Source organism: Monodelphis domestica, chromosome 4 (genome assembly GCF_027887165.1).
Source record: "Monodelphis domestica isolate mMonDom1 chromosome 4, mMonDom1.pri, whole genome shotgun sequence".
NCBI lineage: Eukaryota > Metazoa > Chordata > Mammalia > Didelphimorphia > Didelphidae > Monodelphis > Monodelphis domestica.
Genome location: NC_077230.1, coordinates 130,048,988 through 130,070,873, shown reverse-complemented (window position 1 = coordinate 130,070,873; position 21,886 = coordinate 130,048,988). Strand labels below are relative to the sequence as shown.

Below are 21,886 nucleotides of genomic sequence, written 5' to 3'. Positions count from 1 at the left end.
ACTAATAGTCTTTTTAATAAACACATTTTTAAAATATAGAAAATGCTTCTGCACTTAAGTCTTATTCTAATAGTACAGGGAACGCTGGTCTCTAAAGGCTTTTGCACATTACTACTTTCTCATATTACCAGGCATGGAGAGATCTTTTGATCAATGATTAAACTCTCCTTAAATGTAAGCTTCTTATAGGCAAGGACAGTTTGGTTTTGTTTTATATCCACACGCACAGCATCTTGTACTTATTAGTGATTCATTAATAATCAGCCTCCTTTTCCAGGCAGTCATTGAGGGTACCCTTCTTACTACCTCTCACATCACTTGGACATGCCATCTCCTATTTATAACTACCATGCATTTTCCATTTAAAAAAAATATTTCATAGCATTTAGTCATAACCATTATAAATATATCAATAGCCCCTTACAAGGGAAAAATACAACACCAATATTATCTCAAATCAAGTATATCACCAACAACTATTTACTGCACTTGAGTATGTACATGGAATTATTCTAGTCTGTAGAGTTACAAAGGGAAGTGATATGATCTAATCTTGACACACTTGGAGAATTGCTGGAGAAACACAGCATCTACTACTACCTAGAAGGTGATAAAGCAAATATCTCAATTAGACCTTCAAAATAATTTAGTTCTGACATATTTCCACAGTCATATCTTTTCATTCATTTCTTGTTCTTCAGTATAAGTTGACTATTTTGTTTTTCAGTCTTGCCCGACTCTTCATGAGCCTATGGACCATACTGCCCATGGGATTTTGTTGTCAAATACACTGGAGTGGTTTGCCATTTCCTTCTCTGGTGAATTAAGGCAGATGGAGGTTAAGTGACTTTCCCAGGCTTATATAGCTAGTATCTGAGGCTGCTTTGAACTCCAGGCCAGCTTTGTATTCCCTCAGCCATCTAGCTGTCTCTAACTATTAGCTGCTCCCAAACCTTGTCTTCTACTCTTTCACTTCCATACCTTCCTGTGACCATCCCTATGCCTTTAAAAACATGTTTCCCATACCTCTTTCTCTTTATTCCAGGTATAACTCGGGTGTCACCTCCTCCAGGAAGACATCCTATGTGCCAAAGGCAAAAAAGGATTTCTCCTCCCTTCGATTCTCTAATATTCTGCCTAGATGCCTTTACCTCTTATCACATTTATCTTGTATTATATTTTTGGTATGCGTGACATCACCCATCAGATTGCTCTTTGAAGGCAAGGATCATGATTTTTCATCTTTCCCTTCTTAGCTCCTTACACAGTCCCTTGAACAAAGTAAGCATTTAATAAGATCTTGTTAAATTGAAATGACTACAAAAATGAGCTTGGTGACTACCAGAAGAAATTCAGTGAAATGAGCCTAAAAATGTACATTGAATTTGGGCTATTTATTTTAAAAATTCAGCACTGTATACATAGTGAAGGCTCAATAAATGTGTTTTAACTGTGAACTGGAAGACTTTCTTCCACAGATATCAAGTAATATTGTTTTGAGTATGCTGAGAATTCTTCCCTGGTGAAAAAAAGTTCCCTTATTAATACTAACTCCTGAAATATGCAGATTTTGTTGCCAGTGAGCCACTGTAGCTCAAGGATTTAGCATAACAAAGCAAATTGGCCACAGTTTGTAGCCATATAATATACAGAACACTTAATAGGTCACTTGTCAAGCCATTCATCAATGTCCATTGCCTAGCAAACCTGTCCCAGAAATAGTCTGCAGTGGTATCAACTTCCTTTGATTTCTTTCAGAAATGGCAAAAAGTCTTAATTCATTTCCATTTCATGGGAGATTTTATGCAGTAGATGAGCCTTAGAAGTTATACTTGTAGGAGTTTGAATAATTAACCCTTGAAACCTCTCAATAACCATCAAATCCTTATTAATCTGTCTCTCTGCAGACATGGGTTTTGTTGGAACAGCCATTGGAAATCTAAAATATAAGCTGCATTTTCTCTTCTAATCTTAAATGTCCAGTCACCTGGAGCATACCTTTAATTAGGATTAGGGTTCAGTTGTTCACAGCATTTCATTTCACAGTATAGTTTCCCTTTATGTAAAGTGCCTTTAGAATTGAACGTTTTCAAAGGAAATAAATGCTGCTGATAGATGGAACCGGCAATAAAAGCATCGTCTGAAAATTTATTAATGTAACTCTGCAGAGCTGTTCAATATGGAAGATAGCTCGCAATATTTAGGAGTGTTTTGAGTGAAGAATAATGTGTAGTAGATTTAGATTGATATGCCACTGGTCATGGGTTCATATTAGAGACATAAAGAAAACACTTTTTTTCTCTTATCCATCATACACGTTTAATCTAGGAGATTTTACTGTGTGCTTAGTTCACTTTGTAAGTCAAATCCAGAGATGAAAAAAGGGAGTTTTATATGTTGTGCCTGACAGTAGTAACGTTAGACTCTGAACAAATTGGGATGTTCTTTTAAAATCCTTTGATTTATCGAACACTTCTTTTTCCCCCTTCAAAATTTAGTATGCTACTCCTGAACAAAAGCTGCCAGCCATCCTTGCAAACATTGTTATGGCATTTGCTGAAGTGCTATCTAAAGTGACAATATATTCTGCACACTCTCCCCACCATTGGAAAAGAAATGAGTAAATAAATCATGGAAGCAGCCCATGCCCAGTCAGTACTTGTCATGCAGCATACTGGCCAATAAGTTCACATTTAGCTTGGATTGTTGTATGCATTTCCATTGTGAACTAATTCAGTTATTGGTAACAAGGCAAATGATAGTAGTTTGTTAAGCCCATCTCAATGAGAGTTGTCAGGGATCAGCACTGATTTCTCCCTCCATCAAAAATCCCAACTCAGTAGAAGGAAAGTCCTCTAGATTTTTGGAGGAATGTTGCCAGTGGGCACAGTTCATTGCTAGATAAAGTTCAAAGATTCCTAAATAAAATTCAACATTAAGGTCAGACCTTGAGAGAGACAGAGAGAGAGAGAGACAGAGAGAGAGAGAGAGAGAGAGAGAGAATTTGCTCTCTTCTCTAAAACTCTCTTAGCAAATGTCATTAGTGCTACTACCATCCAATGTGGATCCTGTGAAATAGGATTTGTGATGTGCATCTATTTTCATGTATTTTCTTCCTTAAAAATATTGTTCATTAGATTTGACTTCAGGCTCAAGAACAAAAGATTTGGGATTCTACCTCCACCAAGCAGACTTTCTGATTACTTCATTTTACTATCTGTGGAATGGGGATAACTATTATCACAAATCCCTTTTGTATAGATTGCTAACATGGAACCCTGTAAAGACTGATGACTTTTGCATAAAAGGACTACAATTCTTTGCCAATTTCAATGTGTGACTTTTGACCAGGCACTTAACCATTCAGGGTCCAAGTTAATCTAGAAAAATGAAGGGAATTGATATAAGGACTTCTAAGCTTCTCCAGCTACAAATCTCTGATCCTGTGTCTTAAAAGTATTCACTATTAGAAAATAATGAAAGGGGACAAAATGGAATATTAATTACTACATCACCGCCACTTTCACATTTGCACTCAGGGCTGCCAAAAGGAAAATTAGATTCCAAATACAATTTGGTAACTAGGATAGATTTTGAAATTTTTTAGCTAAATACACTCAGAGGTCTAATGTAGGAGGCAACATTTTATGATGAGGTTACTAAATAATGGGTCAAATAACATATTTCTAATCCCAGCTCTGTCAATTCCTTGGACTTTATTGGGCAAGTCAATTAATATTTCTGAGACTCATTTTCCTTCCCTATACAATGAGCTTGGATAAGGATGTGGTAAACCTTATATGTATTAGATGAACTATAAGGTACTTCTTCCAGCAATAACATGCTGTCATGCTGTAATTTAAGTAAACTTATGTGCATAATAACCATTTAGTATTTAGAAAGCCCTTTGTTTAACAAATACTTAATTCTATTGCCTTTAGATTTTTACTGACAGAAAATTGCATTTATAAAAAGAAGGGTTGGACTAACTAGCTTCTAAGGTCAAATTCAACTCTAAAATTATATGATCCTCTGACAGTACAGAATGAGAGAGAAGAGATTTAGTGAGGAGAAATAAAGTCAGGCATTTGGAAAAATAAATAGTCAAGAACCTTAAATTTAGGGTAACATCTAGAATAAAAGTTGCCATCAGGAATTTTACCATGAAAAAATGAGTTGAGTTACTCCTATGGAGAGGGTGAGACAAAAAAAGGGATAGCCAGAATGTTTCATTGGTACCCTACAAATATCAAGAGAAAGCAAAGAAAGCCTCCAACACAGCATATTGGCTAGAGCCCTACCAAATGACATGTATAGGAGGATCTGAACAAGTTACCCATTATAGATATATTATATAGGGGTGTTGATCTTTATTATTGGAAAAAACTTAAAAATCAGTAAGTTTACAGATTCCCTTGGGACAGCAAGCATTTATTAAATACTCTATAGAAGTTAAAGGCCTCTGTGTTCTTGTTTCATAGGGCTGAGTAAACCTCCTTTGCTTAACTGTTTAATGAATTATAAGTGCCTCATTTTGCCCCAACATCAAACCTCAACCAAGAAAATACTGGCATTATACCTGTCCTTAACATTATGACTCCGTAGTGGATTTTTTCTAATTACTGGCCTTTTAAGCAAAGACTGGATCCCCATTTGCTAGGTATGTTGCAACAGGAATTCCTTTTTAGGAAAGAATTAGAATGAAGGCTGCGGAGGTCTATTCCAACTCTAAAATTCCATTTTTGAAATCCTATTTGTGTCATACTATATAATATTTTATCCCTTTGATGACTTAGCCTAAAAATCATGTGGTCCTAAAACAAGTAAAATGACTCATCACATGAGAGTGATGTTTTGCTGTACATGATGTGACTTGCCAAAACTTTCTGCTTCTACAATGTATATTATCTGGTTATCAATCAAAAAAATGTGTTAACTAACCAGAGGTTCCTCGTCTAACTGTCACCTTTTGTAACTTAACTGTTGTAACTCATTGGTACTTGTTGATCCATATCACTTCATATCATCCTAAGGATTTGAGGGTATTGAGAACAAAAGATGTGTCCCACACCACATCCACTCCCATTAGTGAATCCTCATCCAACTTACCACTTAGAGAAACTGATATCTTTGTGAGACAGTTTTATGTACTGACAAGAAAAAAATAAATAAATATTGGATACAAACTGTGCTCTTAATGAGCTCCTAGTTTACTGAGAGTAGGCTGATATTTGTTTCAGCATATAAACTTGTTGTCTAAACCATATATGAAATATGAAGAGAGTGAAAGTTGTTGGTGTAATGGCCTTACTTTTATTTAATTCTCTGTTAATTAAATTATATAACAATAAAATCAGGTCACCTCTAGATCAACTCACATTTGAAGATTTGGAAGTAACCAGTAGTGGACCTGGCTTTAGTTTCTTGATTTTTTTTCTCTCAGGAGCATATGCTAAGTATATATTTTAAATGTAATTAATCAGGTATTTCTGGTTATGTGTTTATGTGAATGAGTACCCAGTATCTGGGTAATTAATTACCATAGGAACTAAAATTGTGATTTTAATTCCTGATTGAAGTATAACATAAGTGATTGGATAGAATATGTATATTTGAATTTTAAAGATAATCTTATGCTTATTGTGAGTACATAAATATATATATGCACATAAATTCAGCAATTATTCTGCTTAAAGTATAAATCATTATTTGCCTAGTAAGCCTATTCACATATTTTCTCTCCTACATTTTCACCCTTTCCCCTTCTTTTTGTCTCTCTGTGCCCTTTCACTCACTCATTCATTTTATTTCTTCCATGCCATCCCTTTTACACTAAATATATACTTAAAATCTTGCTTCTAACTGCTATCCTTCATTTAGCCATTTAACTGAAAAGGTGGACAGAAGGACAAGAGGTTAAAAGGACAGGTAATCTCTCCATTTCTTTTCTTTATGGACCATTTAGAATGGAGCCTGCAGCAGTGAGTTCACAAAGTTTATGACTAGTTATGGAACAATATGAAACTATGTGTTTTTTTTTTTATCACTTCCTGAGTTTCCTAAAGTAAGGATATAGCATAAACCTTGTCTATCTCTAATGGGTTTTAGATGTCACTGAAAAAAATCAGAATATTATAATTTGTGAGAGTTTAATCTTTCTACCTATGCTGTTGATTCTATTCCTTCTCAATTTCTGAATGACCTTTATCCTTCACATCCCCCTTCCTTTTGGTCAGTATATTATAGTGGGAATAGTTCCCAACCTGAAGTCAGGAAGAAGTTAGAATTCCAGCTCAGATATTTCCAAAGTATGTGACTAATTAAATTACTAAATCTTTATGGGTCTCAATTTGCTCATCTATAAGATGAATAGGTTTTACTCAATGAACTCAAAAGATTCCACTGGAGTAAACTTATGATTCCATTGATCTCCACTTTTTTCTTGCCTTTCAGATTCAAAAATGCACAGATTTCTCCTCTCTCAGAAACAAAAACCTTCTTTTGATCCTACTTCCCTACCTAACTAACCTTGTATTTATTCTCTTTTTAATTTCATAGGTTTGGAAATAAACTTCTTCCATTTTTTCTATCTATTCCCTTTTTATTCCTTAGCTATCTGATTTCCATTCAGATCAATAACTCCATTGAAATAACTTCTTGAAAGACATTAGCCATTTGATTCATGCTAAATTTTGTGATCTTTTTCTTCACATCCATTTATCTCTCGTTATAACAATTTGCATATTCTCCTGATTTTCTCTCTTCTCTTGCCTTGGAGAACACTATGTTATTTTGCTTCTATGTTTGTCGAGGGTGATTTCATAATATTACCCCACCCCCAGCTGTGAACATTCCCGAAGTATCATTCCTTAATTCTTTGCTTTAACATACTCTTTTTTCATGTCTTCACCTCATACCTTTATGCTGAAGCCTTCCTAGTCTATATCTTTGATCTGTCAAGAAAGTCTCAAATCTGAAAATACCTACAAATATTAAGTCACTTTTATTTAGATGTCTTGATATCATTCAACATACACAAACACAGTTTTTATTTTTGCTTGTCTCCCTAAATCCCAGAAAACTTTGCATTTCTCCCACCCATTTACCTCTATCACTGGCATCAATCAGCATTCTGACCATCCAGATTCAAAATTCAGGATTCATCTTTGACTTATTCAATCATCTAACAAACACTTATTAGGCACCTACTATGTTCTAGGTACTAAGCTAGGTGATGGAGGTACTGAGATAAAAAATAAAACAATTCCTACTCTCAGTCCTATTTTCTTTCCAACTCTATGCCTCCATATGCAGTCAACTCTTAAGTGCTATTGAATTTTCCTTCAAAAACCTTCTACATCTATTCTATATCTTCTTCCTAATTGCATGATCTTAGTTTGGGTCCTTATGATCTCATACTTGATCTCATCTTCTTGACTACAGGTTCTCCCCTTTCCAATTAATTCTGTAGACTGTCTAGATTAATTTTCCTTCAATAAATGTTGCTTTCCTGGCATATTACTTACTTTGTAAGATCTTTAAGGGATCCCCCCCCCATCAAATATAAACCTCTCTGCTTGAATTTCAAACCTTCCTTAATCTAATTTGAGGCAGTCTTCTCAGTATTTCCCTAAATGTGCCTTCCAGTCTAGTTGTATTGAATTCCTCATTCTTTTTTTTTTACTTCTTTACTCTTAAAAAATGGTGTTTATTTCTGCCTCTACCTTTGCTTATCATTCTTTTTTTCTGTTATTCCCTCACCTTCCCTTAATGATTTAAATCTTTCAAACTTATAACTAATTAATTAATTAAACTGTGTTCAGTTTTGAGAACTATGGTTTAAGAACATTGTTAAATAAAGGCTATCCTGATGAGGAAAATTAGTATCATAGATTGATAACTGGAAATCAGGGGCCTTGAATCCATTCCAAATGAAGATTTCTTTAAGAAATGGGGTGTTTACCCTGAAAAGAGAATTATGATAGTTTCTAAATTTTTGAATGGCTGCCATGTGGAAAAGGGATCAGACTTCATCTGTTTGACCCCACAGTGAAAAACAAGGAGAAAGAGATTAGAATTTCAAAAGAATAAAGTTTGACTCAAACCCAGGAAATTCTTCTTAATATTCACAGCTATTGGGAAAAAACATGGAACAGATTACATTGGGTTAATAGATTCAACCTCAGTAGAAATGTTTAAGCAGAGAATGGGAGACCACCACTTGGTAGATATATTGTAGTTAAGGATGTAAATAAAAGGCTTTTGAGGTTCCTTCCAAATCCTACTAGTCTAAGATTCCTATAGCATTTATGCCCAATAATTCCTGGCCTATTCCTAAATGCATAGAAAACTCACACATTCAAAATTACATTAACCATTTTATTAATCAGCACTTCCCTTCTCCAGCTCTGTCAGAGATTTATGTATTTATATATTTATTAATTATTTTGTAAAATATATCCCAATTGCATTATAATTTTTAACATTCAGTTTTTAAAATTAGTTCTATATTCTCTTCCTCCCTTTATCTCCTTGCCTACCCCTTTAAAAAGCAAGCAATGTGATATCTATCATATATGTGAAATTATGCAAAATATACTTCTGTTCTAACAGTGTTGTAAAAGAAAACACAAAAAATAAGAAAAATAAATTAAGTGAAAAAGTTATACTTCAATTTGAATTGTTATCTGTTCATCAGTTCTTTTTTCTGGAAGTAGAAAGCATTTTTCACCCTGGGTTCTTTGGAATTGTCTTGAATCACTGTCTTGATCAGAGTTGCTAATTCTTCCATAGTTGATCATCATTACAATATTGCTGCTACTGTGTGCAACGTTCTCCCAGTTCTTCTAATTTCACTTTGCATCAGTTCATATAGGACTTTCTAGGGTTTCCAAAACTATCTTGCTCATCATTTCTAAAAGCACAATCATAGTCTACCAAATTCATATATCACCATTTGTTCAACCATTCCTCAATGATGACAATTTTCCAATTCCTTGCTACCACAAAAAGTGACTATGAATATTTTATACAAATAGTTCCTTGCCACTTTTCTATGATCGCTTTGGGATTCACATCTATTAGGTATTTGAGCACAGCTGAAATAAGAAGAATTTTGAAATACATTGAGAACATGATAATTTTTGTACAGGGGCGGTTACACAGCTACCTCCCAGAGGTCTTGTGGGAAGAGAACTTCAAAAGCACTAACATGTTCTGAAAATGGGATCTAACTTTAATATGGCTAGCTGGCAATAACTTCAGGCTCAGTATCTAGGGGACTTGGGGTGTGTGTAAGAGCGATGAGCAGTCATTCTAGAATGGGCATCTCCATGACTCTTTTCCCTCTGGAAATTTGTAACTTTCCTTCGCCTCCAGAGGGTTGTCAGAGATGGGGTGAAAAGAAAACACCCAGCAGAGATGGAAGACTGAATAACAACATTTTATGGCCACCCCAAGGCTATACTAGAAATGCTAGAGTGGTGAAAAAGCTAAGGAGTGGAGGTGGGGAGCCCAGTTCAGAACTGCTCTGCTGAGCTGAAGGAGCTAATTGGTTTTAGCCTTCACAGAAGCCTGAAATCACTGTAGTCCCAATCTTTCATGATATTACATTTTCCCACAAATTAATTAAATGGTTGGTTGTCCACTGACTTTAATGATCCCACTTTGAGGAAACTAGGCTGTTCAAAAATCAAAGCTTTGGTGCCGATTTTTTTTTTATTATTTCCTTTACAGTTTAGTGCACAGCTCAAGGGTAAGCTCCAGTGTGTGGATAAAAGTGGATTAACTGCATGACACCACCTGAGGCTTTTGCTAACCAAGTCACTTCTCTTGCTAGGGAGCAGACACCTGCATTAAAAGGTGGTGACCCACAAGCTTGCCCTGTCAGGGAGGATCAAATGAGATACCTTTTGTGTTTGCTAATAATGTAAGTGACATTGAAAATGTTTCCAGTCAAACCTGACTCTAGTTGACTAAAGGATGTGTAAGCTGCAAAATGATATAAGATCTTTATTTCTGGGCTCTTGTTTACTTTGGGGGGGGGGTATGGAAAGCAATCACATTTATTAACTTCCCTCTTTTTCTCTGGGACATCACTATCCTTCTAGTCACCAGACTCTTGGCCTCAGTTGAATTCTTGACGTCCTTCTCTCACTCACCACCATCCCCATATCTAATATGTTGCCAAATCCCCTTTTTACCCTTGACAAATCTCATATATGTCCCCTGACCCAGCCTCTACAGTGGCTCACGTTCTTATCGCCTCATCCATGGACCATTAAAATCTTCTTTGGAGTGTCATTCTTCCCTCAAGCCTCTGTTCTTCCAAGGAATCCTCCCCTCAGCTGGAAAAAGGATCTTCCTAAAGACCACGTCTGACTTGGTCATTTCCCTACTCACTCAGTAAACCCCAATGGCTCCAGGATAAAACATGAAATCCTCTGGCTTTAGAACCTCTCACAACCTGACCATCTCTTACCTTTCCTGCCTTACACTTGACTCCCTTCCACCTCTCAATAATCCAACAACATGGCCTTCTTGGTATTTTCCCACCATTATGCGACTCAATGCCTTCTCACTTGCTGTCCTCTCCACCTATGATGCTTGCCCTCCTTCTCTGTCTCCTGGTCCAACTGACTTTCTGCAGTACTCACATCTAGGCTGGTCTTATTCAAGAGAATTTCTCTGCCCCATCACCTCAGGCTGTTTCCTTTCTTCTAAAATTGTTCAGTCATTTTTAAGTCATATCCAAGTCTCCCCATGTCCATTTGGGGTTTTCTTGGCAAGGATAATAGAGTGGTTTACTATTTCCATCTCCAACTCATTTTATAGATGAACAAATGGAAACTAACAGGATTAAGTGACTTGTCCAAGACCACACAACTAATAAGTGTCTAAGGTCAAATTTGATCTTGGGGAAAATGTGTCTTCCAATTTCGGGGCCAGATCTCTATTCTACGGTGCCATGCAGTGGAGTCCTTCTAACATTATCTCCAATTTGCCCAGTGTATATCTGGTTTGCAACTCTCACCCATTAAATGAAGAGCTCCTCAAAGGGAGTGTTTGCCTTTCTTTCAATCCTGAACACTTAGCAGTAACTGCCACAAAATAAACCCTTAATAAATGCTTGTTTCAGAGCAGCTAGGTGGCTCAATAAATAGAGAGCCATGCCTGAGATGAAAAGTCCTAGATTCAAATTTGACTTCAGAAACTGACTGCCTAGCTGTGTGATCCTGGACAAGTCATTTTACCTCAATTACCTGGCCTTTACTGCTCTTCTACCTTGGGATAGCATGATACCTACTATCAATTCTAAAAAACAAGGTAGGCATTTCAAAAAAATTAAAAATGAATAAATACTTATTGATTTTATTGTTTTAGGAAAAACAATCAGAGGAAGAAAAGAAACACAAAGAAACTTTGGAAGATCTGCACATGGTGGTAGATGAGGATTCAAGGAGCGAAAGCAGCAGTACAGATGAGGGGAAAGAAAAGACCAAATTGCTTTTAGAAAGATTGAAAGCTCTAGAGGTAAGGAATAAAACAACTTCACACGTAAAAAAAGGATTCGATTTCTTTTATTGACATTGAATTGCAGTGAGTTGTAAATCTTCCCTTTCTCATTCCTGTTACATACTCTTTCCCATCATGATTCATTTGTCGAAGGTTAAGAAGAATATTAAATCTTCCTAGGACTGAAAGAGTCTCTCTAGATCAAAATTCACATTTTTAGGAGCATGCATTAAGCAATTTTCATTGGGTTTAAGACTTAATAGATCATTACCACTTAAGCTCCAAAATGATGAAATTTTTGATCATTTCAAATGTGAGTTACAAATGCTTAGGTTGATAGTGGTCACTGAAAGACAAACCCACATTTTGGTTGTTGAAAAAACTTTGGGGGCATCCTAGAAAATGGTTATGTTAGACATACTGGCTCAGCTTTATTCTATGAGATGAACAACATGATCCAGTAGAAAGAAGGTGGAATTTAGAGAGACATCAAAGTTAAAACTGCAAATTTTCTACTCATTACTTATTTGTCCTTTAGAGACCTCGGATTTTTTGTCTGTAAAATAAGAATATCTGGATTAGATGATTTCTCAAATCCTTTTCCAGCTTTACACTGATGATCTATTCTGCAGAAATACAGTTATCCCTTCCACATCCCACATCATCGTTCTGATATATCACGTCAGGATAAGAAATTAAGTGGGAATTTGGGGTGTTTTGTGGAAGCCAAAGACTATACATTAAGGCAGCACATGACACAAAAACATTTCCAAACTCAGAAATGCATACCTAACACAAAATTTACAATGAAGTACTGAAACACCCCCATAAAAAAATAAAAGGAAAATAACATTATTCTATGGTACAAAGAGAAGGTCAAATTTTTTACACAGGTTCTCCAGATTATGGGGGCACCAAACCCCAAACCTCCAGGGTGTTGAGGAGATAAGTATATATAGAAATTTTTGACTGGTTCTCTTCTAGTGCTTCTCCTGGCTATTTATATATTAACCAAAGATGACCTTTCATCTAAAGCCAAAGGCTTCAATTTTGATATCCACTGTAAACTTATCAAGTCACAATTGCTTTCAAAGCAATAAAAATTCAACTCCCTCATCTTCTTGTATTATGGGGATGATTTTATACTATACTGAGTTTATAATTGTTATGGATACTTTAGGGCTCCTTCTAATTTTCCTGTGCAATTCACAGTAAGACCCCATTAGAGATCTTAGTTTTATCCTCAACATTTTTCCCAGCCTGATTTCATTCCCCAGATTTTCTTTCTACCTTATCCTCTTAGATGTTTTGTCAGCTTTATATTAAATCAATTTTCTCATGATCATAATGAGTAGATAAAATGACCAAAACAAGTATAAGTGAAAAAAATCCACATTATAAAATGACTTGTAGTCTATCAGAAATATTAAAAATGCAAATTAATTTCATTCTGTTTACCTGCAAAATGACTTGAATTTATATGATTTCTGAGGTGACTAGAAAGTAGGGATCTTTGAATAACTAACAAAGTTAATCTAAATTTAATAATTAACAAAACTATCAATCATTCCACTCTAGACCCAATTAATTCTTGTCTGAATATCAAAACTTAATTTTTTAATTTTGACCTACTGTGAAAAATAGTAATGCTTTTGGAATCACCTTGTAAAGAGTTTATTTTTAGACAACATTATTCAGAATTAACAACATTGAATTGACATTTAATTAATATTAACAATGTTAACTTTTAGATAGACTGAATGCATTTCTAGATTAAAGGAGAATTACTTAGTTATGTCTTGGGACTTTTTTTTCTCTTTCCTAGAATCTAATCCTAATATGTTAGATAATATAAGAGAGAGCATGACTATGGGCAATGAACTTTACCCATTCAGGCCTTTGTTTCTTTATTTTTTAATAAGAATTTAAATATACTCTCTTCTTGGCACCTAGTACAATGCCTGGCATAAAGCTGGTGCTTATAATTCTGTTGATTGATTCCTTCCATCTCAAAATCTTAAGAAACTTATGAGTACTTACTTATTAAAGTAATTAATATGATCTTTTCTGACTATTAAGCAAATTTATCAAGCTAATTAGTAACTACATTTCTTTTTAAGTTATCAACAGCAAAACCCCTTTAACAAATGCAGAATTTGTAAAGAAAAAACTAAGCTTTCTTTTTCTCATAGATTTTATAAATATGATAAAGACTTTGAATTCAGTCTTGGTTAGATCATATATAAAAAGACTAAAAACAAACTATGACATTTAAGGGTCTTATTAATTCTAAGACTTTTTAATTTTCTGTGATAATGTATTTTTAAAAATAATTTCCTCTTGTAGAAATATAGGTGCTACTTTTTATAATTAATTTTATTTAATTAATTAATTTAGAATCTTTTTCCATGGTTATGAGATTCATGCTCTTTCCCTCCCCTTCCTCTGGCCCCCTCCCATAGCTGATGTGCAATTCCAATGAACTTTACATGTGTCCTTGATCAAAACCCATTTCTACATTATTGATAATAATTGCACTAGGGTGATCATTTAGTGTTTTAAGTGTTATTTTTAAAGGTCCTTGTATCTGATATATAACCCATCTCCAAAAAAAAAAAATCCCCACTGCTCTTTATTCTTAAAAAAAAATAGCGAGAAATTTTAGAATAATCACATATTTTGTGTGTATATGTATATGCATATATGTATAAGCATATTTTAACTACTGAAATTCAGTAAACAATTGTTTTGTTGTTGTGGTTGTCCTTGAGTCATTCCCTCATGTCTAATCCTTCATGAAAAATACTGGAATCATTTGACATTTCTTTTTCTAGTGGATTCAGTAGATTCTTTTGTCAGACAATCATTGGTTAATGACTTTCTCAGGATTGCACAACTAGGAAGTTTCTGAGGCTGAATTTGAACTGATGTTTTCCTGAGCCCAGATATACTCCATCCACTGCACCATCTTAGCTGCCTCCTACGCATACACAGGTTAAGTGACTTGTCGTAGGTCACACAAATATAAGTTTTAAGTGTCTGGATTTGAACTCAGGTCTTCTTGACTCCAGATACAATGCTCTTAACCACTGGGCCATAGCTGTCTCAGTGCTACTTAGTTTGATGATTTTTATTATATTTATGTATTCACTATATGTAATCTCTGGGCATATTTACAGGCAAAATGACTGTAGCTTTTGTAACTAATACTTAAAGAATATGACAAATGTGTTCCTAGGTTCACATATTTAAGAAAAAATGTAAATTGGGAAGATGCAAGATGAGTCAGCCTAACAAATTCACAAACTACTCTCATGAGGAGCTTTATCATTGGAAACCAAAGGCTTACATATTGAAGCTTTCTTACAAACATGGTATTGAAAAATATAATCAGATTTGTAACTGAAGATGGAGTGCCAACAGTTGGGAAAGGGAGGGAGAAATGGCTAATTAATTGGTATCTATATTTTTTTGTCTTCCAAGTATTGGGAGTTAAAATTTAAGGGAGATCATGATGGCAAAAGACCACTCTTCATCATCATTCATCTCTAAAAGGGCCAAAAGGTGGAGTAAATTTGGAGGAGGGGAGTGCGGAAAGACTTCTATTTGCCACTTTCCCCAGCTCACTAGCTTTTTCTTTCTTCCATCAGTATGTTATCTTTTCCCAGTACTTAGCTCTATGGCTTGCCAACTGCAGGTACCTAAGTAAATTTGCTAAATGAATTAATTGAATCTGTCATTCTCTTAGTAAATGGGGTGCTTTTTGAGTTCAGTCAAGATGGAAGTATTGCTTTAATGTTTACATTGGGAGAGTGGAAAGAGATGGGTTTAGAATGTGCCCTCTGCATGCCAAACTTTTGCTTCACGTCCTTGGGTCTCGAAGAATCTCTATTTGTGTTCTGTTAATCTGCTGAGCACCTGAGGTACGTGAACAATTTAAAATTCATCTTGCTTGTAACTCCCCTTGGGTCTTTCATGTATTCTACAAGGTTCCTGCCTTGGGAGAATGCTTTTGTGTCATATCATAGAATTGGATTTTTAAGACTTTACTAGTTATTTAATTTTATTTTTGGAATCTTTCTTTATTTTATTATAATTTATTAATTATTTACAAATATTTCATGTGTTTCATGTATTTTATTATTTATTTATTTATTTATTTATTATTCTTACATAGTTTTATATATGTATTTTATTAACTTTTTAATTTTATTTATATTGATTTTATTATTATGTATTAATTATTTTGTATATTTATATATTTTATATATAATTATTATTATTTATTAATAGATAGATGGTATTAACTTAGTTATGGCCTTCTCATTTTAGTAGTTTGGCTCAATTAATCTAAATTTAATTAAGTAAACATGTATATTAAGCACAACTTGGAGAGAAGGTACCACCTTAACCTTGTATATACAAAGATGAAAGATAGTACAACTCTCCCTTCAAGGAGCTTTCTTACAGAGGCAGTATGGTATAGTTGAGTAGTACAGACTCCAGTACTCTTGGAGACCAGACAAACCGATCAATGGCAAGTCACTGAAACTTTCTAAGTCTTCACATTCTAATTTTAAAACTAAGGCAATAATATACATACTGTCTAAATCACACAATGGATTTGAAGATCAAATGTAATAAAGGGTGTATAAAATTAGTAAATATAGACTATTATATTATTACTATTTAGTACTCAGAGGTATATAAGTAAAGGTGAGGTAAATTGTTAGAAGAATAAAGAAAAGGAAAGATTAATGTCAAATAGTAAAACTTGAGAGTTGAGAATAGCAGACTTCTTACTCATTTATTCTTGGCTTTTATTAAATGTGTTTAATTATTTACTTAAAGCTCTATTTAGAACTGTTTATTAATAGCTACTACATTTAATAGATATAAAAAGAATGATTTAAAATGCACAGCATTATTTAAAGAATATTTTGGTATCTTACCAAAATTTTTATTTTAACTGTTCTCTATCATTGATTAGTCTGATCTTAACTTTTCTCAAGCTTGAAAAGATTCCATCCTGGATCTTTTAAGTTAAATCAAAAGCCCTTTCTTTATGTGCATAGTACTAAGAAGCAGGGACTCAAAGCAGCTTGTTATCAAAAGCCCAGATATATGCCTTCTCTCTTGCCTTTATTCTTTATCATTATTGCTACTGACAATCCATTCTCCATAGGCTCATAGTTAATGAGAAGGATGGTCTAATTTGGTCTTCCTAGCAATCCTTTTCAAGAGAGACAGTAATACCATGTTCTCATTTCTCTTGAATCTTCCCATATCATGAGAAAATAGGAGGAGAAAGAAAAGCGAAATAGTGGCATATGGTTGCTAGTCTTTAATAAAACTCCATAATTGTCCCTTTCCAAAAAATATTTTTTGTCAGGTCTCTTCTGAGTCAAACAAAACTGTACTGGCTAGCAGGTATACCTGTTAGGAATATACTGATTAATTTGCATCGTGTGGTTTCCTAGCAACAGTCACTGAGACAATTAGATTTAAAAACTGCTCTGTTAAAAAGCTTTATGCTAAAAAAATTCCAATATATATGGTATATCATTTTTTTTTTAATATTGAAGCAGAGTGTAAAAGGTTTATCAGTAGATAAAGTTATTTCCTGTATCAGGCTAGAGAATAAAGATGCTTTGGAAATAGGAACCTCAGAAGCAGAAATTGGTTGAGTCTCTGAGTCTAGGGAGATTAGGGAAACTTTCACAAGACAACACAAATATTTCCTTACATGGACAATTCCCCCACTAACCCCCTAAGCCCAACTGTGGCATTCTAGACTGCTTCTCAATGTCCTGTCTTAAAGCTTAAGTGAAGTCTTTAAACAAGTAGTTATTGAGTTCTTACAGTGTTCCAGGGAGGATTGCTACAGATGATCTCACTTTTTTTTCTTTTAGGGTTTCATTCTTTCCATGAACACAAAACAGAAACCAGAAAGTATTCAAAATATGTTGACTGTTACATGATTATGTAGTTTTTATTAATAATGGCAGTTAACATTTATCTAGTACTTTGAAGTTGTCAAAGTACTTTCCCTACATCACATATTTGGTCCTCACAAGAATCCTCTAAATTAGGTATTTTCCATATTTTTCAAATGATTGTACTTAGGATAAAAGAGTTTAAGTGGCTTAACCAAAGCCACACAGCTAGTCTCAGAGCTAGTACTTGAAACTAGGGCTTCCTGACTCAAAGTTCAGGGCTCTTTCCACTATGCTGCTCTTGACAATAAAGGATTCTGATTCACGAGGTTCAGATTTAGTCCTCATTACGGCATGGGGGTGATATTTCTTCTTACATGTTGTATCAGTGGAACAAGAGCTCAGACAGGTTCTGCCGTGCTGGTTAGACTTTACTTATCATTCCATGAACAGATTTTTTTCTGCCTTTCCAACTCAGCCCAGTATAGACAGACTCATGATCAGGACACTATCTTTTATCCTTAGGAGATGAATTATTTGGAGAAAGTAGTCCATGAAACAAAGAAAAACACAAATTGACTCTGAACCCAATAAGCCTTCTTGAACTTCTGTGCTGATGAAAGAGGGGCAAGGGAAGAGAGGAAGAAGAATGTGCTAATTATTGTACAGTGTAGACTGTTTGCAACTTGTAACTTAATAGCTGGCACTTTAAATGTGAAGCCTTGGTAATAAAGTAAGCAATAGGTGAACCAGTTACTAGATCAGCATCATATTAATAATGGCATATTACCATGAAGCAGAGTCACCAACTAATAATAATCACTAGCTTTTCAATAGTTAAAAGGTTTACAAAGCATTGAATGTGTATATTGATCTCATTTTTTCTCTCACCAGTTGTAGGTATTATTATTATTCTCATTTTTCAGATGAGGAAATTGAATCTGAGAAAAGTTAAGCGACCTATTTAGAGTTACAAGATAGCATGTTTCTGAAGTAGGATATGAATCACTGATCTTCCGGACTCTGAGTATAGTACTCTAGAAAGAAACTGGAGCTAAGTGAAAAAATGACTCACAGGCTTTCCTTGAAGAGGCAGATAAAAGAATCAGAAGACAAGATTTTTTGGTTATCCAAAGGCAATGAAAAGTATCATTTCATGAGATGTGTGTTCATTCAATATTGATTGCAGAGTAAATGATAAGCATGTATAAAAATACCATCAGGAGAAAAATCTCAGCATCTACTTAAACATCTTTTGGAGAGTATGATGAGGCTGAGGCATTCTACAAGGAACTCTTGAAAGCCTTCTTAGTTCAATCCACATATACTCAATGACTTTAATACAAATTTGGGCATAGGGGAAGACAATGAAAAATATATTGGAAATGTGATTTGGGGGCAAGAAATGAGATCAAAAGTTTGTATATTAGACAAAAGAATACACATACTCCCGTGAGGATCAGGAGGTACTAGACATGGCAAGCATTGAACACAAACAGTGGAAATTGTTATATCCTATCCACAAATGAATGATTATCCTGATATGGGAATCATTTTTAAATCAGTTGTCAGTTTGCTACTAAACTATTGACTTGTTAGACCAAAGAACAAAAATCAATACTGAGTTAGAGGAAAGGATAAAAATAAAAATATACATGGCCCATTTGAGGGTAGCTCCAACCTTATCTACTTAAACTAGCTGTAGATTTATTTTCTTTTATCTATTTCACACTACCATTACCTAAGGATGACTAAACTGTTAATTAATCCTCACAATGAGGAGACTAAAAGAGCCCAGAATTAATAATACTAATAACACACATATGCAACACATTTAAGATTTGGAAAGTATTTTATAAAGGCCGTCTCATTCGATTCTCCCTTCAAAAGGAGATAATCTGCCTCTTCCAGAAAATACTTGGTCTCCTTGCCAAGCAAGAAACTATAAGACCCCAATCTAGCATCTGTTCAGAATATAAACTTCTTTATAAAAGCTTACATAGGATGATGATAAGAGATTCTGAGCAGTACTACCTCATAAAATAGCAAGTAACATTTGAGAGGGAAAGTTTATAGAAAGTTTGTGGAGAGACCCAATTAAATCAAATTATCCTTGGGCTTTAAGGATTAAACTAGAATGGGACAGCAAAAAAAAAAAATTTTAATAGACTAGATCTGTGAGGATTTCTCTAAAGAATGCTTTTTTTCTTCAATGACAATGAAGGCACTACATATTTACTTTAAAATCCCAGTCCCTTATGTGCTGTGCTGTTTGTGGAAGTAGAAATGTTACTAAAGAAAAAAAAGAGGGAGATACTTGATTGTCAGCTCATTGAAGACAAGAACTATGTTCATTATTCTTTTTCCCTCAATATCTAGCACAGGGACTGTCATTTCGCAAGTACTTCAGATATCCTTGTTGATTTGCTTATTGACTGAATAAAGAGCACATTAAATTAAATATGCCCAGAGGAGGACAGGCTTGGAGGAAAGAAAATGACTAATTTTGAGTAATTTTTAAGCTATCTGAAAGAAGAAAGGATAACAAATGTTTGAGGTAAAAAACCTCAAAACTTTTTATTATCAAAAAGACAATCAAGAAGATATAAATACCTATTGATCAGTATCTATGATTACTCTAGTATCCCCAAAATCTGAGAATAATTTACACTTTTTATAGCCTCCTATGGTTACATATTAATATTTTCATGGGTGGACACCTGAGGAGATTGGAAACTGAGGGAAAATGGATAGAGAAGAGAAAGAGAGATTGAGTGAGAGCGATAGACAAAGGAATAAAGACTCAGAGACAAAGAGTTAAAAAAAAAAAAACATCGTCCATGACCCTCTGATGGTATTGAGAGAGAGCTCTATACCACATGCCCATAAACTTTTATTGGACAGTTTTGGAATGTGGAGTGGGAGGTAGCTACTGAACATGTGACATGGCATTGGTTTTAACATTGACTCAATTGACAATCACATAATCAAAGAGGAGATGAATCAAACATGTGACTTGATAAGGAATGTGGTCTAACCAGGTGGGAGCTAGGACCCTGTGTCAAATAATGTCCTGCTTAGGAATTCTTTTGTTCTTTGGACTGAAGATTTGGAAATACAATAATCAATAAGTAACATGACTATGAGTGTGGTATATGAATGCAGAAGATACAATATCAATATATCAATAGTACTTTCAAGATGCTAATATACCTGGTTTGCTACACTTTTATTGAAGGTATCTTTGTAGATGCTATACAGTGAATACAAAGATCATATTCTATAACAAATTGCATCTTTAAATTTATACCATTTATTCAATAGTATTGAGAACATCGGATCTCTACATCCATGTTGTTTAACTTTGTTTTTACTAAAAAAAAAAAAGACATGATTTAGTGGAACAAATTTCTCTTTTATTATGATCTCCTCCAAAAGAAAGTTGTCTTCTATACAGTATACAAATTAAATATTTTAACAAAATAATAACTTTCTCCAGAGATATTGGTTATTTTGATCAACTTTGATTATTTAAGCAACCAAAACATAAAATAGGGATTACTGTGAAAATCAAATGAGATAATACTTACAAAGCATTTAGAATAGCTTATTACAAGCCAAGCACACTTATCATAGTTTCTGGCACATAGTAGGCACTTAATAAATGTTTATTCCCTTACTTTCTCTCTTAGCTTATCTTTCTTTTATTTGAAATACTTATAGAAATGGAATCACAATTTCATTGAAGTATCATAGAAGTTTTGTTTTGCCTCTGACTTTGAATCCCACTGACTTATTTCCTGTAAATGCCCCATATTACGTGGTGGAATTTTAAAGCATCTTGAATATTAGAAAGACATTTATTTGTAGTCAGAATCACTTCCCAACCACCAAGAAAGTCGGGTTCCCCATTAACACCTTCTTTTCTAGTGCTTTTGAGGCACATCTGCTATACCAGAGTTTTTAGACTTTAGCCTTTAGAAAGCAGGAAGTAATTTCCCATGTGAAACTACTGTGAAATCCTACGAAAATTTCTGCCCTTTTTGGTTGACCCACTTTCTAGAATAAGTAACTGAGGCCAATATGGGCTAAATATGATGATCAAAGCTCTATAGGGAACTGGATTCAGAGCCAGACTTAGACCTAATAGTCCCTTCTATTTCCATACTGTTCATCTGTCTGCTTAGCTTGTTGTTTTTCTTTTATATACATAAACATTTTCAGTACATAAAATAATATGGTCAGATAAAAACATAATAAATTAGATGGGCATTCTGTTCTAGAATCCTGCATTGGTTACTTCTGACTACCAAGGAACTTTTTATTTAGGAAAACATCATGGAGATTTGAGAAAGCTTACAAATCCAATGAATGAAAATTGTCCCTGCCTCCAAGAGATTTTGATGAGTTCTTTTTTCCCCTTTCTGACTTTTTAT

At 34.3% G+C, this 21,886-nt stretch overlaps 1 protein-coding gene across 7 annotated transcripts in view; it reads left to right on the top strand.

The window, feature by feature from the left end:
- Positions 1-21,886, top strand: part of NCKAP5 (NCK associated protein 5) — a 1,174,517-nt gene that overhangs the window by 837,920 nt on the left and 314,711 nt on the right. For all 7 annotated transcript variants that reach the window (XM_007494075.3, XM_007494074.3, XM_056797182.1 and 4 more), the window contains one exon: positions 11,383-11,532. In XM_007494075.3, coding sequence (XP_007494137.2) covers positions 11,383-11,532 — 150 coding nt within the window. The remainder of the gene's footprint in view (positions 1-11,382; positions 11,533-21,886) is intronic.